This window comes from Brassica oleracea, unplaced genomic scaffold (assembly GCF_000695525.1).
Source record: "Brassica oleracea var. oleracea cultivar TO1000 unplaced genomic scaffold, BOL UnpScaffold00285, whole genome shotgun sequence".
Classification (NCBI taxonomy): Eukaryota; Viridiplantae; Streptophyta; class Magnoliopsida; order Brassicales; family Brassicaceae; genus Brassica; species Brassica oleracea.
In genome coordinates, this window is record NW_013617415.1 from 351049 (window position 1) to 364016 (window position 12968).

At 37.2% G+C, this 12968-nt stretch overlaps 4 protein-coding genes across 10 annotated transcripts; all 4 read left to right on the forward strand.

The window, feature by feature from the left end:
- Positions 1-321: 321 nt before the first annotated feature.
- On the forward strand, positions 322-3203 carry LOC106319577 (nodulation receptor kinase-like). Of its 5 annotated transcripts, none has more exons than XM_013757946.1 (8): positions 322-999; positions 1213-1416; positions 1511-1719; positions 1814-1940; positions 2015-2077; positions 2144-2327; positions 2529-2661; positions 2757-3203. In XM_013757946.1, the coding sequence occupies exons 2-8, from the start codon at positions 1272-1274 to the stop codon at positions 3018-3020; spliced, it is 1125 nt and encodes a 374-aa protein (XP_013613400.1). In that variant the 5' UTR covers positions 322-999; positions 1213-1271; the 3' UTR covers positions 3021-3203. The 5 variants fall into 5 exon arrangements, with proteins under 5 accessions (XP_013613400.1, XP_013613401.1, XP_013613403.1 ...); XM_013757947.1 differs by having other exon boundaries at positions 322-714; XM_013757949.1 differs by having other exon boundaries at positions 322-519.
- Positions 3204-3915: 712 nt separating this feature from the next.
- LOC106319573 (protein COFACTOR ASSEMBLY OF COMPLEX C SUBUNIT B CCB1, chloroplastic) lies at positions 3916-5159 on the forward strand. Its single transcript, XM_013757941.1, has 4 exons — positions 3916-4310; positions 4384-4508; positions 4598-4750; positions 4822-5159. The coding sequence occupies exons 1-4, from the start codon at positions 3984-3986 to the stop codon at positions 5009-5011; spliced, it is 795 nt and encodes a 264-aa protein (XP_013613395.1). The 5' UTR covers positions 3916-3983; the 3' UTR covers positions 5012-5159.
- A 1467-nt stretch (positions 5160-6626) lies between these two features.
- LOC106319590 (RING finger protein 10) lies at positions 6627-10276 on the forward strand. Of its 3 annotated transcripts, XM_013757969.1 has the most exons (10): positions 6627-6926; positions 7200-7249; positions 7332-8439; positions 8506-8618; positions 8813-8901; positions 9095-9197; positions 9277-9381; positions 9501-9621; positions 9711-9893; positions 9965-10276. In XM_013757969.1, exons 1-10 carry the CDS (start codon positions 6737-6739, stop codon positions 10105-10107), a joined length of 2205 nt encoding a protein of 734 aa, XP_013613423.1. In that variant the 5' UTR covers positions 6627-6736; the 3' UTR covers positions 10108-10276. The 3 variants fall into 3 exon arrangements, with proteins under 3 accessions (XP_013613423.1, XP_013613421.1, XP_013613422.1); XM_013757967.1 differs by having other exon boundaries at positions 7332-8618; XM_013757968.1 differs by having other exon boundaries at positions 6628-6926; positions 7338-8618.
- Positions 10277-10446: 170 nt separating this feature from the next.
- LOC106319591 (light-regulated protein) lies at positions 10447-11255 on the forward strand. The gene is made up of 3 exons (XM_013757972.1): positions 10447-10708; positions 10786-10938; positions 11038-11255. The coding sequence occupies exons 1-3, from the start codon at positions 10518-10520 to the stop codon at positions 11111-11113; spliced, it is 420 nt and encodes a 139-aa protein (XP_013613426.1). The 5' UTR covers positions 10447-10517; the 3' UTR covers positions 11114-11255.
- The last annotated feature ends 1713 nt before the right edge of the window (positions 11256-12968 follow it).

Sequence of the window (12968 nt, forward strand, 5' to 3'; positions counted from 1 at the left end):
ATCATCACAATAAAAAGAATGTGAGGCACATAATCTTTAAAATCCAAGTTTAATGAATGGAAAAAAAAACCTCAGGAAGACAGAAAATGTCAAACACTCACTGGCTTCTTCTTCTTTTACTTCTTGGCTCCCGTGAATGAACTGTCAAAACCATCATTATTTGCAGGAAAAAAGATTAAACAAAGCAACTGATGAAAAAAAATAAATATGTTTCACAACACATAAACTCTTCTTGAACAATCAGGCAAAGGATAGTATTTGTACCGTGTGACTCATTTATTATAATTTACAAGAACCATCTGAAAAAAAAAGAACATACGAAAAAGGAAAGAAAAAAAGAACGAAACAAAACATAGAGATTTACTGAACTGAGTAAATAGAAGAGAAGGAGACAGTGTTGTTCAAAAAAAAAAGAAGAGAAGGAGACAGAGTGGTGTGTTCGTCGTCTCTTATAGATTTCGGATGAAACTGTGTTTACACGGGGGTTCTAGTTTAGTAGTTTCTTCCTTCTTCTTTCTTGTAAGCTCGAAAATAAAAATTACATTTGTCTGTAATTACAAACTGGCGAACTGACCCACTTGCTTCACTTGTCTATCTTTTTATTCTTCTTTTCTCCCACAAAATAAACAATGGTGTTTGGTGGTTTGAGAAGAGTAAACACTCTGTAAAACGTCAAGTCATCTCTGAAACTTTAAACAAATACATTAGTAAATGGTTTGATTCTTCTTCTTGTTGTTGTTGGTTGTTCTCACTAAGTACACTTAAGAAAGAGATGTTGTCTTTGTGATGTCACTTTCTGTCGGCATTGTCTGTGTTCCGACACAACACTCCATTTTTTCTTCTTCTTCTCGAGTTCTAGAAGATTTGATGTTTAAAAGCTCCTCAACTTCTTCTTGAATTCTCCTTTTGTGATATTTATTCGCCGATGAAGTAGAGATCTTTCTTTTTTTTTGTTGAGCAAGTAGAGATCTTTCTTTATTACTGGAGATCTGTCAAAAGGTTTTTAATGAAATCTCTCTCTCTCTCTCTCTCTCTCTCTCTCTCTCTCTCTCTCTTTAATATATTTTTTTACTGCATGTGTGAGTGATTCTTTCAAAAATCAAAACAATCGCATTCAGCTTTACAAGTTGTCACCGCTTTTTGTTTTGTTTTGTCTTGTCTTCTCCTTATTCTTCTTCGTTATTTTGCCGACATTCTCATGTTTTTCTACAGAGTCATCGCATGGTAGTAAGTAGCTGTTGAGCATCGAAGAGAGGCTATTTCGTTTACAAATGTCAGCAACTCCTGCAGCAGCCATTGGAGGTGCTGTTGGAGCTCTTGCATTGATTGCTCTTTTGTTTCTTGTCCTATGGTTTTGCATCTTTCGTCACAAGAATGCGTCTGAGACAACAGGCTCTTCTGATCCATCGTCTCAAGGTAATGTATAAATCACTAAATCCCATCAATCTCTCTCTCTCTCTCTCTCACTCATGATTTAGACTTTTGCTTTTCGTGTGTGTGTGTTTTTCAGAAGGAAGAAATGTTGCAATGGAGTTGTCAATGAGAGAATCAAGAAGGTTTGGAATGGAGGAACTTGCTCAAGCCACCAAGAGTTTCACCAGTAAAAGCCTCATTGGTACAGGCAAATTCGGCGAGGTTTACAAAGGTCTGCTTCAAGACGGTGTCCTTGTAGCAATCAAGAGAAGACACGGTTTGCCTACACAAGAATTCGTCAACGAGGTTCTTATAATAATTAACTCCCTTGTTCAATGTTTTGGTTATGATCTAGAATTTGAACATGCTTACAAACTTATTGTGAAATGGTTTCTTCCAGGTTCGGTATCTATCGTCTATCAAGCATCGTAATCTTGTTACTCTTTTGGGTTATTGCCAAGAAAGCAACACTCAGTTTCTTGTCTATGAGTACGTTCCTAATGGAAGTGTTTCCTATCACCTGTACGGTAACTCTCTGGTAACTAATCAGTTTTGAAAACGTGTGTTTAGTAGACAATGTAATAATCTTTTCTTTGATTAGGTGCTGGTGGAAGTAGGCTAGAGTTTAGAAATAGGCTTGCCATATCTATAGGAGCAGCTAAAGGTAAACTTTATAATATGCAGCTCCTTGAATCAAATGTGTCCTGATCTTGCATATACCCTTCTCTAGGACTGGCACATCTTCACTCACTGAGTCCTAGGTTGATACACAAGGACTTCAAAACTGCTAATGTTCTTGTGGATGAAAACTTCATTGCTAAAGTTGCGGATGCAGGAGTCCGTAACTTCTTAGGAAGAGAGGATGCTGGTACATCGTCTCACGTTGTTGCTGACCACATCTTCCTCTCCCCAGAGTAATTACTTTTACACCTCACATGATCATGGCCGGTCCTAAGATTTTAGAGGCTATTGGCAATTTATTACTATATACATATAAAAATTTCTTAAAATTTTAGGGGCCGCCATAGACCATTGTTTTACTACCTTTATGCTCAGGACCCGGCCATGCACTTGATTTTTCTCTTTAGTTTCTCAGATTATTTCCTCTGTTGCAGGGTTCAAGAGTTCAGAAGATATTCAGAGAAGAGTGATGTGTATGCTTTTGGGGTATTCCTCTTGGAATTAGTAAGTGGAAGAGAAGCATCAGAACCATCCCCTTCAAGTTCAACACAAACTCTTGTCGAATGGGTAATGTACTATCATCTAGGCAACAGCGAATGTTGCTAATTAAGTGTGTTTTGAATCTTACTTGTATGCAATGGTGTGATCTTATTGATTTGCAGATGCAAAACATAACGGATTACACTGAGATACCTGCAATGATTGATGAGAGACTAGGTGGTACATACACAGCAGAGGGAGTGGAGGAGGTTATTACACTGACACTGATATGTCTTGATGTATCAAGTGAGAAGAGACCAGCAATGAGTTATGTTGTGACAGAGCTTGAGAGAATATTGGACAAAGAAGTGAGCTTAACAACAGTAATGGGTGAAGGTACTCCAACTGTTACTCTTGGAAGTCAGCTTTTTAAAGCATCAAAGTGATTAAAAGGAACCACATTTCTATTATGTATACATATAATTGTATAAAGAACAGCTGAGCTATTATTATTATTCATTTTTTATTGTTACTTTCTTTGGAGGTTATTTTCAGCATTTTTTTTTTTTGAAAATGAGTGCAGAAAATGTAACTTTGTAAACACATTATTTATTGATATAATAAAGGAAGGAAAGAGTGGAATGTTGTGTGAATCTTCGTTGTTGTTGTTATAAATTCACTTTTAGCACCGACGGTAGATATAAAGTTTGAACTAAGATATTACAGTTTACGTTCTTCTTGATATGTAATAGTGACCCAATCAACCAAGTTGGAGTTGATCAAAAGGTTCCAATTGGCTAACTGCTAAACTAGCAGAAGATAATAACAACTCCTCTGTTTCAAGAACCCTAGTTACTATGCTTGTACGAAAAGATTCAGAGCTACTTTTCCAGTAAAGTAGCAATTTTGGGAAAATAATTGACAATAGCTACAACCTACCTATGCTTTATAGCCTTTAATGCCAAAGAGGTAACAACCAAGCCCAAGTTGGTCAAATTCCAAAAAACTCGAATCATGTTATGGTCTGATTTTGTGTCGGAAAGAAAAATCTAATGATAAAGACACTCTTCTTCCGTATATGGCGATGAACTAGTGAATGAATGATGGTGGGTCTCACTTATCTATCTTCCAGATCTTGACGTGACAAAGGATACAAAAGAAAACATTACCGTTGATTAAAGCTCTGTAAGAAAAGAAAAAAAAAAAGAAAAGAAGAAAACAGAGCTTGTCTTAAACAGAAACAGTGGTTATGTTTTTCTGAAATGACGTCATAAATCCAAATTAAAATCTATTTTAAATGAGAAAAAATGAGAACCACACGATTATGGATAGACTCATTTACACACACACGATCATGTACAGGCTTAAGCTTTTCTTGTAGCCATAGTGTAAGCCTTTGACTCTCGACAATGGCGACGAAGCTGTTTTCTCCGCCGTTGTCTTGTCCATGGGTGACTTCAAGAGATGTAGTAATCAAAGGGCGGCGGAGACGGGGATGTGATACGAAGCGGAACAGAGTAGCCGCCGTCACTGCGATGGCTGTGGAGCCTCTCTCTGCTGTATCTTCTTCAGCGATTCAGATTCATCAATGGTGGGAACAGAGCCCTAGTTCATTACTGTTGATGGCTGAGACAGGTGGTGGTTACTCGTTAGCTAGCTACTACACGTCTCTGGGTTTGTTCGTCATCTCAGTTCCAGGTCTTTGGTCTCTCATTAAACGCTCTGTTAAATCAAAGGTTCGAACTTTATCGAATTACAGTTTCCTAATTTCTTAAGCTCGAGTCTAAAGATTGGGACTTTTTGTTTCAGATAGTGAGAAAGACGTTCGTTGTTAGCGAAGGGATCAAAAAGGAGCCAAATCAAGTTGCTGGAGAGATTCTTTCTTTCTTCACAAGGAAGAACTTTAATGTTACTGATCGAGGAGAAACAATCACGTAAGGCTAATTCAGAAGGGAAGTTTTGATTTTTTCAAATGGGTTTTGCGTTTAGTTACTGACAATGTTTGTTGGATTGTGAAAAATAGGTTTGAAGGAACAATGGTTCCAAGTAGAGGACAAGCTGCTCTGCTCACGTTCTGTACATGTATAAGCTTAGCAAGTGTGGGTCTTGTCCTAACCATTACGGTGCCTGATTTTGGAAACAATTGGTTCTTTATTACCATTCTTAGTCCACTCGCGTAAGCTCTCTCTCTATTAGTCTTTGAAACTGTTTGTGAATGATTGGTGATGATGATGGATGATGTTGCAGAGGAGCGTATTACTGGAAGAAGGCGTCGAGGAAGGAGGAGATAAAGGTGAAGATGATGGTGGGAAAAAAGGGGAAACTGGATGAGATTGTGGTTCAAGGAGATGATGTACAAGTTGAAGAAATGAGGAAGGAGCTTCAGCTTAGTGAGAAAGGCATGGTTTATGTTAAAGGTCTCTTTGAGAGATCATGAAAACAAACACATTCAAATCCCATTTTTGCCTTTGGGGGAGAGAATGTGTGTTATATAACTGTTGAATGATAGATGAGATTAAATGACCATTTGACTCATTTCATCATAGTAAATGAATTGATTTATATTACAAATCAATATAATATCATGAGGATGTGATGTTGATGGTTCAATTGCTTGAGCATTTCCTGAAGATGTGTTAGAAATTTTAAATAGTTCAAATGAATCATTATAATGTCTGTTGTGATTTTTTTGGTTCAATGAGGGAAAACAAAGCATTCCATGGTTCTTCAATCTTCATGCATGTAAACAGAACCACCAAATATATTTAAATCAAGAAATGAGCTTTTACTTGTTTGGTTTGGGCTCAGCCTAACTCAGCCCACGGGAAATTAATGTATCGCATTTTAATGAACTTTAATCTCAGCTAATTTGTATCGCATTTTAGTAGACTTTTATCTAAAGTTAGATTATAACGAATTAAGTAATTACACAACTTTTCATTGAGGAAAAAACCATGAGCAAATGTTCATTCGATTTGGATTGCAATTAAATAATTCATATATTTTTCGTATTAGTGAAAAGTTTATATTTCTGCATATGACACAACACACCAACAACCAATAATTGAAAATATAGTAAGGGTGGAATGAGCCGTAGATTTATGTTTTTGATCGTAAAATTTAATCTGTAGGTTTATTTGCTACAAATTGTTTTTTTTTATAATTTTATAAAGCACTATTTTTTTGTTTTGGAAATAAATATCTGTAAAGCTATATTTTGATTTTGTATAGATATTTTTACTGTGAGTATTTTAAAGAAAGAAAAATTTGATTGGTTAAACATATATAGTTCTAAACTAAATTTTGGCTGTTAAAAGCATCAATAGTCGCAACCAATCATCTCGTAACTCAAAATGAAATGGATTTCTAATGCTGCCCTTTACGTCTAACCACCTTTGCGGACGAGTTTGGCAGTGTAAGTTGAGCACTATTAACCTTCGGGTTGATGTTGTACCGCTAAGGCTGGATCTTGGTTTCAGAAGATTGTCCCAATTCGGATTTAGAGGGCGATCCTTGAATGGATTCTCTTTGTTTCGTAAGAGATGAATAGTATTTTATTCAATCGGCAGTTTGTATCTGCTTGCTTTGTTTGTCGATGTTCCATTTGTCTTCGAGTTTCTTTTTATGTATCAGTCTCAGTTCGATTTCTCATTTTCGGTGATTCAAAATCGTATCGCTAGTATAGTTTTGTTTGTTACTAAGTTGAACGGTTATAATAGCGACTGCTTTTGATTTTATGTTTTTTACCATTTTTTTTTTGCCATGAAATCAACTCTGGAGGCTTTACTTTTTGTTAATCACATTTTGTAAACCTCAACATTTTTTTTCGAAATAATATTTAGATTCTTAGCGAAAAAAAAAATGAAATGGATATTTCTGGTTTTGGCTCAAACATCAAAAGTACAAAAAATCACTATTATAAACCGGGGGTATAAGTGTAATCGTATAAAGATTCGGTATATCCACCCGCGTAGAAAGGAATCATATTGTCGGGTTCCGGACTCGGGTCGGATACATGTGTTGGTTGTATATCAAAGAAAGAAAAAAAAACGACATGTTTTTTTGCCCTTAGAAGAATCAAAAAGCGTATTGAAAGAATCAGAAGAAAGGAAGCTGTGGCTCTGAGCCGGCGATAATTCACTTTGTCATCCCTAAAATTTTCATGTCCATCTTGCCTCCTACGCATATTCAAGGTCACGAATCTTCTCCTCCTCCTTCGAATTCGTCTCTAAACCCTAGCTCTGAGCATGGCAACAGCTCTCTTGTGTCTCCTCCTCCTTCCTCTGGAATTGGATCCCTCAGCCTCGCCGGATCCTCTTTCCCAACTTCTGATTTCTCCAGTGGCTCTCGCGGTAAGGGAAATTGATTATCCAGCTACCCGATTTTGCCTTCTTTTTTTAGGGTTTTGACATTGACGAACACGGATTTCGATTTGCTTGTTTAGGGTTTCTTTAAAAGATTGAGCTTTGATCTGTTCTAATTTTCGATTTTGCCCTCTTTTTTTAGGGTTTTTTTTTTACATTTGGTTGAATTTCGATTTGCTGTTTTGGGTTTCTTTGAAAGATTTAAGCTTTGTTGAGAATGATTCTCTTTCTTGCTCTCATTTTGGATTTTGTATACTGTAGAACCGATTGCTGCAGCTGAGGAGGAGCATAGCCATGGATCTCCCAAAGAGGTAGAGTTAGATACTCCTAAGTGTGTACGATGAGACTTCTACTTTATACCGTGGAATCTTTGAATGTTTGTTCCGTTTTAAGTTGCAGATAACGCAGATTGGAGCAGGGAAGGAGAGCTTTTCCCCACCTAGTGCAGATAGACATGACCATCTTCGATATGATAGTCGAAGAAATAGGTCCAGAGGGAGAAATACCAGAGCTGCTGCTTCTTCTTCTCATGTGCAGCAGCACAATGCTACCGGACCCTCCAATTCTCCCAGAGGCTCCTCTCATCACAATCCAACTGGTAGACGGGCTAATATGATTAGCGGGAACCATTTACTGAACTTTCAGTATGATCCCATTTCTCCCCAACAGTTCAGGGCTCCTCCTCCACCTCAGAGAAGGCAAATGCACAGGAGGAGGCCTTATAACAAGGACTTGTTTCTCCAGGCGAATTACAAGTTCGTTGTGTTGGACACGGGTGATCATTCTCCTGATTCCATGGATCCTGATAAGATGCTGCAGTGGGATAACATCATTTGCGTGAGGTACTCCACTCCGTCTCCTGTGCAGTGTCCTATTTGCTTGGAGTATCCTCTGTGTCCGCAGATAACCTCGTGTGGGCATATCTTCTGCTTCCCGTGTGTTCTGCAGTACCTTTTGATCGGTGAGGATAACCACAAGGCGGAGTGCTTCAAGAGGTGTCCTTTGTGCTTTGTGATGATTTCTCCCAGAGAGTTGTACACGGTTTATATCGAAAACGTCAAGCAGTACTCTGTTGGAGATCCCATCGAGTTCATACTCCTGACTCGCAAGAAAGACTCTTTTGCTCCGACAAGGAAAAACGAGATTGACTCGGACGTTCCTGATCCGTTTTCGAAGTTCACGTTCACGCAAGATGTTGATCTCTCTGTCAGACAGGCGGTTTCGGAGCTGGATGGTTGGATTGCAAGAGCAGATCCTGGGCTCGTGGAAGACTTGGAGAAGCACCTGTATGTAAACGCTGCTTTGGAGCGTTTGGAGGAGAGGAAGTTGTACTGGAAGGAGCAGAGGCTCTCTAACTGTTGCAAATCAAGCACGAAGCCTAGAAGTCTTGTACCGTCTTCCTCACCTCCTGATGTTGGTTATCAAGCTCCTTCCATGGCGAAAGGAGCAGCAACCAGCAGCTCCAACGATCAAGATAAATCAACTGAAGAATCTTCAGTTGGTAAGTCAGATGAGGAATCTCAGTCTAGTTTGGAAAAGAGTTGTGATGATGGTCACTCTCTTGTAGAAAAGGATGCACCGTTGATGCCCTCCTCAGACAATGGGAGTAAAAGGCCTCTTTTGCACCAAAATGACAGCAAAGACCAGAAGGACAACGATGATGCGTACAACTTTTACCAGGTAACCAGTTTCCGATGGATACTTTTGTGTTTGCAAAAAAAAGTATCAGCTGCATGCTGATTTTTTTATTGCTATATGCTGGTCGCTTCCTTAGATGAAATCAAGTGTTATTTGCTGTCGACAATCTTGGTTGTTTTATTGATAAGGAAACATACCACAACGCTCAATAAAACATGATCTTATTCCCTATGCAGTCCGTTGATGGACAGCATATTATCCTTCACTCTTTGAATATGAAATGCCTTCTGCACCACTATGGAAGCAATGACTTTCTTCCAACAAGGTAAGAGTCAAGAATCTTTTCATTGACTAATCATTTATGCATGGGTTTGGGATGCTGGTTCTAGTGGGTATGTATGGTGTATGGCGTCTTTTAGTTAATGAAATGTTATTTAGTGTGATAGCCAAGACTTAGAGTGAATGCAAGTAAATTTGTGGATATATTAGAGTTCTGATTTCAATTTATGAAACGGCAGAGTGAGTGGGAAGATAGTGGAAATGGAGACTGTCACCCAGTCAGAAGCGATAAGGAGACGCTACCGCTTCTTGAGTCATTTTTCTTTAACTACTACATTTCAGGTACATTTTCCCTTTCCTTAGTTACTCAAGTTAACATTTTAGTCCATGGAGTTTATCCTCTTTTTCGTAATCTTTTCAGATATGTGAGATTGATATGAGGGAATCATTACCTCCTGAAGCATTTGCTCCATTTATGGATGAAATCAAGAAGCGTGAGAAGCAGAGGAAAGAACGTGCTAGGAAGGTATTCCTCTTTTTAACTACTTTTCAGATTCCAACTTCCATCGGCTTTTACTTGTTTCCTATAGTTAGTATTTGATTTGATTAGGCTATAAAATTATATGATGTTGTGTTTTTTCTTAGGAGCGAAAAGATAAAATCAAAGCTGAAGTAGCTGCAGCTGCAGAGCTTGCACCATTGATGGCCAGTCGTGGGCAGTTCTATTATGGTGACGATCCTTCATTTTCCTTGGATGATTTTGAAGGTAAAAGAAAGGAACCTCTTCTCTTAATTGTGTTTCAGGTTAAGTATATGGTTTTGCTGATGATCTAATCAGAAACCCTTTTGTTTTAGCCCTTGGAAACTCTGCCCCAGTAGTATCGTCAAGCCCTCCAACCATTGGAGAGAGAAGTTCCTTCTCACACGTGACAAGGCTCGGTTTCGCTGCTGGCCACGACTCCCCCAACCTGAATAACGAACCAACAACAAACGTTCAAAGCAGCAGCAGCAGCAGTGAAGTCACAAACGCAACCACAGGTAACCTCTAATGTTTTAGCTCAGCAAATTCTCTTTAAGATTCACTGATGACCTCTAAAACATGTTTTCAGGTGCAAGAAACACGAACACAACATCATTCGCTAGTGTAACATCAAGAACACCAACCACACCTGTAGCCATCAAAGAGCCAGGAAAGAGAGGGAAGAAACAGAGTCGGGTGCTTCTGTCGACAACCAGTGTACGCCGCTACTGATGGATTTGTGTGTATGTATAAGCTTTGCTTTTAAGAAGACCTGAATAAAGACAATGTGGTTAGCAAACGTTGGCTTTGTTTCTTTTGTTTTTTGAATCCATGCAACTTATAAAGAAGGTGTAGCATAGTTTACACCATTTATGACAAAAGTATAAGACTCAATTATTGATTCTGCTGACTCGGAGAACACGTAAAGTTCCAAAAAGGTTGGATAAAATATCTTCCAAGAGGGGAGGATAAGCTTTCGTTGATTTTCATTCTCACAAGTCACATATAACAAAGCCTAACCTTATCCTTTTGGAAAATATCTTTTCTTCTGCTCTGGTTCTATATATATATACCATGAACTATTCCAAAACATTAACATAATATCCAAATCAGTAAACCAATCTCCATACAACAACATAAAAATGCAGGGAGCTTTGTGCATCAAACCAACCATTCTTCCCCTTTCTTCACCACTTTTTTCTCCAAAGCTCACTATTCTTCTTCCTCAGACCATCACCAACACTAAAGCTTCAAGACTCTCATCTCTCAGACCAAACGGATCATCTCCTACAACCTCTGATCCTCTCACCGTTGACTATGACTCCCTCCTTTCGTAAGTCCTTTCACTTCCCTTCTTTTTTTTTGCTTCTTTTCTCTCATTGACTGACTCAATGACATATCTATGGTCAGTGTTTTCCCAGCCGAAGCATGTGAAGTGATCAGCGGATATGCATGTTCAGCTGACATCTACCCTGAAGTCAAGCTTGAAACAAAGCCCATCTCCCGTCCCGTGACTTCAGAGAACGTAGACCGAGAATACATAGAGTATAACACCCCCAAAACGTAAAGATCACATACTTTAAACCCTTTTCTCTATTTACCTGAGATACTCAGCTTGCGTTCAACTTCTGATTTTGTTGTGTTGTTTGGACTTGGAAACAGTGTTTTCGTCTCCGAGGCCTGCGATGATCTTGGAGGAGAATTCTGTGAACCTGACTATCAAAAAGATGTCTATTAGAATTTAGAAGAAGCAAGATTTGATGTGATGTTGATATGTGTGTGTATCTCTATAACCACTCATTTCTATATAAGCTAGCTTCACCTAATCAAGACTGAAATCGTGAATCAAACCCAAGTTTCCAAATTTATCAACACAATAATATGGAAAATCTCAAACTAGTTTAAGTAACTTAGAGTAATCTTGCACAATCGAGATATCTCAGACTAGTAAATTACGTCTGCTACACCGTTTTTCTCTTTAACATTTCGACACTTCTGTAAATTATGGATGAGATGTAAACTCTGACTTTTCATTTTACCACCAAACACTAAATGATGTTTTCACCTATATTGTGAAATTATGTTTTGTTACCAAACTTAGAAATAATGTTTTATTATATTTATTTTAGTTTTACATGTTGGAGCTATACAATACACATGGTGAATTGATACTTGTCATTTTAATGCTTTTAGTCGTATGTTTAAGGAAAACTTACATTTTTGTAATTTAAAATCGTTTTAAAAATTCAAAATATAACATATAAGAAAAAAAATCTAACATATAAAAAAAATATAACATATAAGGTTTCTTCATTTTTGTAATTTAAAGTCGTTTAAAAAATTTAAAATATAACATATAAGATTTCTTCATTTTTGTAATTTAAAGTCGTTTTAAAAATTTAAAATATAACGTATAAGAAAAAAATCTAATTTTTTTATTATATGGTTAATTTGAGCGTTTAATTTTTTTAATAATATAAAATTAAACTAATATGAAAAATGATGCAAAAATTGTTATCAAATCTTTATTATTCATAGTCATTAATTGTCATATATATGTTAATCATATTAGTTAATTCCGTAGCTTTTATTTAAAGAAAAAAATACACGCTTCTTATATTTTGGATTAATATAATATTTACTAGTAATTGGATTTGGACCAACATTTTCTTCAATTGATTCTTAAACTGCCACATAAGCTAAATTGACATCCTAATTAAGTAACACCTAACCAGAGTCTCTTTTTAGTTAGTACAAACTTAAAGTTACAACTTTTTAAATGACCATCAGATAATATATAGGAGATTAATTTTAGAATATAGTTTGAAACTAAAAGGAATTATTGAGAAAAAAGAATTTTTTAAGAAACTAAAAAGTACACTGTTGATATTTTTATGTAAAAATAAGTTTGAAGATTGTTTTTACTTCAAATAATTTATATGTTCTTGAACTATGAAACTAATTTAATTATTTAGAAATTTTGAATTTAAAAACAGAAAATTTTAGTAATTTGGTAAATTTTACACCCAAGTCTTTTTGTCAACAATATAAAAATATCCTATTTTGTAAACTTTAGTTACAAATAATTTTCCGTCCAAAGACAGTTACAAATGGCCAAAAACTAGTCTAAGAAACTAATGATATTTAAGTGTTTTATCAAAAGTGTTATTTTGACGTTGAATTAGACGGCAAACGTGAAGTTGTAGGGGGTTTATCTCTCTCTTTTCTCTGTTCCCTCACTTCATCTTTCACAGATAAAGATGAGATATGAAACTTTTGCAGCCGGTTGTAATTCCGGCCCTTTGCCCACGGTTTGGGCTTTTTCTCCGGCTTTGGTTTTATCTGATCGGCTTTGTCTTCGGCGTCGCATCTTCTCCATCGATTGGCGGCCGGCTTTGCTTTTGGGAAGCGGTAGCTCTTTTAGCACTGGCTTCACCGATTTTGGTCTCCAGGAGATGGTGGCTTCCTTAGCACCATTCTCGCCGGCTCTTTATGGGGTTCTCCCGATCTGATCTACGATCCAGAGCTTTGATTGATTTTTCAGTCTTCTCGATCTAAATCTCTGATGGTTTCTCCCTTCCCCCCCCCCCCCC

Bases quoted from the DNA above. Each gene is read 5' to 3' on its own strand.
- LOC106319573 (XM_013757941.1), top strand. From the start codon at position 3,984: ATGGCGACGAAGCTGTTTTCTCCGCCGTTGTCTTGTCCATGGGTGACT. The intron at 4,311-4,383 runs GTTCGAACTTTA...TTTTTGTTTCAG, and splicing joins AACGCTCTGTTAAATCAAAG to ATAGTGAGAAAGACGTTCGT. The intron at 4,509-4,597 runs GTAAGGCTAATT...TGTGAAAAATAG, and splicing joins GATCGAGGAGAAACAATCAC to GTTTGAAGGAACAATGGTTC.
- LOC106319577 (XM_013757946.1), top strand. From the start codon at position 1,272: ATGTCAGCAACTCCTGCAGCAGCCATTGGAGGTGCTGTTGGAGCTCTT. The intron at 1,417-1,510 runs GTAATGTATAAA...TGTGTTTTTCAG, and splicing joins TTCTGATCCATCGTCTCAAG to AAGGAAGAAATGTTGCAATG. The intron at 2,078-2,143 runs GTAAACTTTATA...ACCCTTCTCTAG, and splicing joins ATCTATAGGAGCAGCTAAAG to GACTGGCACATCTTCACTCA.
- LOC106319591 (XM_013757972.1), top strand. From the start codon at position 10,518: ATGCAGGGAGCTTTGTGCATCAAACCAACCATTCTTCCCCTTTCTTCA. The intron at 10,709-10,785 runs GTAAGTCCTTTC...ATCTATGGTCAG, and splicing joins GACTATGACTCCCTCCTTTC to TGTTTTCCCAGCCGAAGCAT. The intron at 10,939-11,037 runs GTAAAGATCACA...ACTTGGAAACAG, and splicing joins GAGTATAACACCCCCAAAAC to TGTTTTCGTCTCCGAGGCCT.
- LOC106319590 (XM_013757967.1), top strand. From the start codon at position 6,737: ATGTCCATCTTGCCTCCTACGCATATTCAAGGTCACGAATCTTCTCCT. The intron at 7,250-7,331 runs GTAGAGTTAGAT...TTCCGTTTTAAG, and splicing joins GCCATGGATCTCCCAAAGAG to TTGCAGATAACGCAGATTGG. The intron at 9,622-9,710 runs GTAAAAGAAAGG...CTTTTGTTTTAG, and splicing joins TTCCTTGGATGATTTTGAAG to CCCTTGGAAACTCTGCCCCA.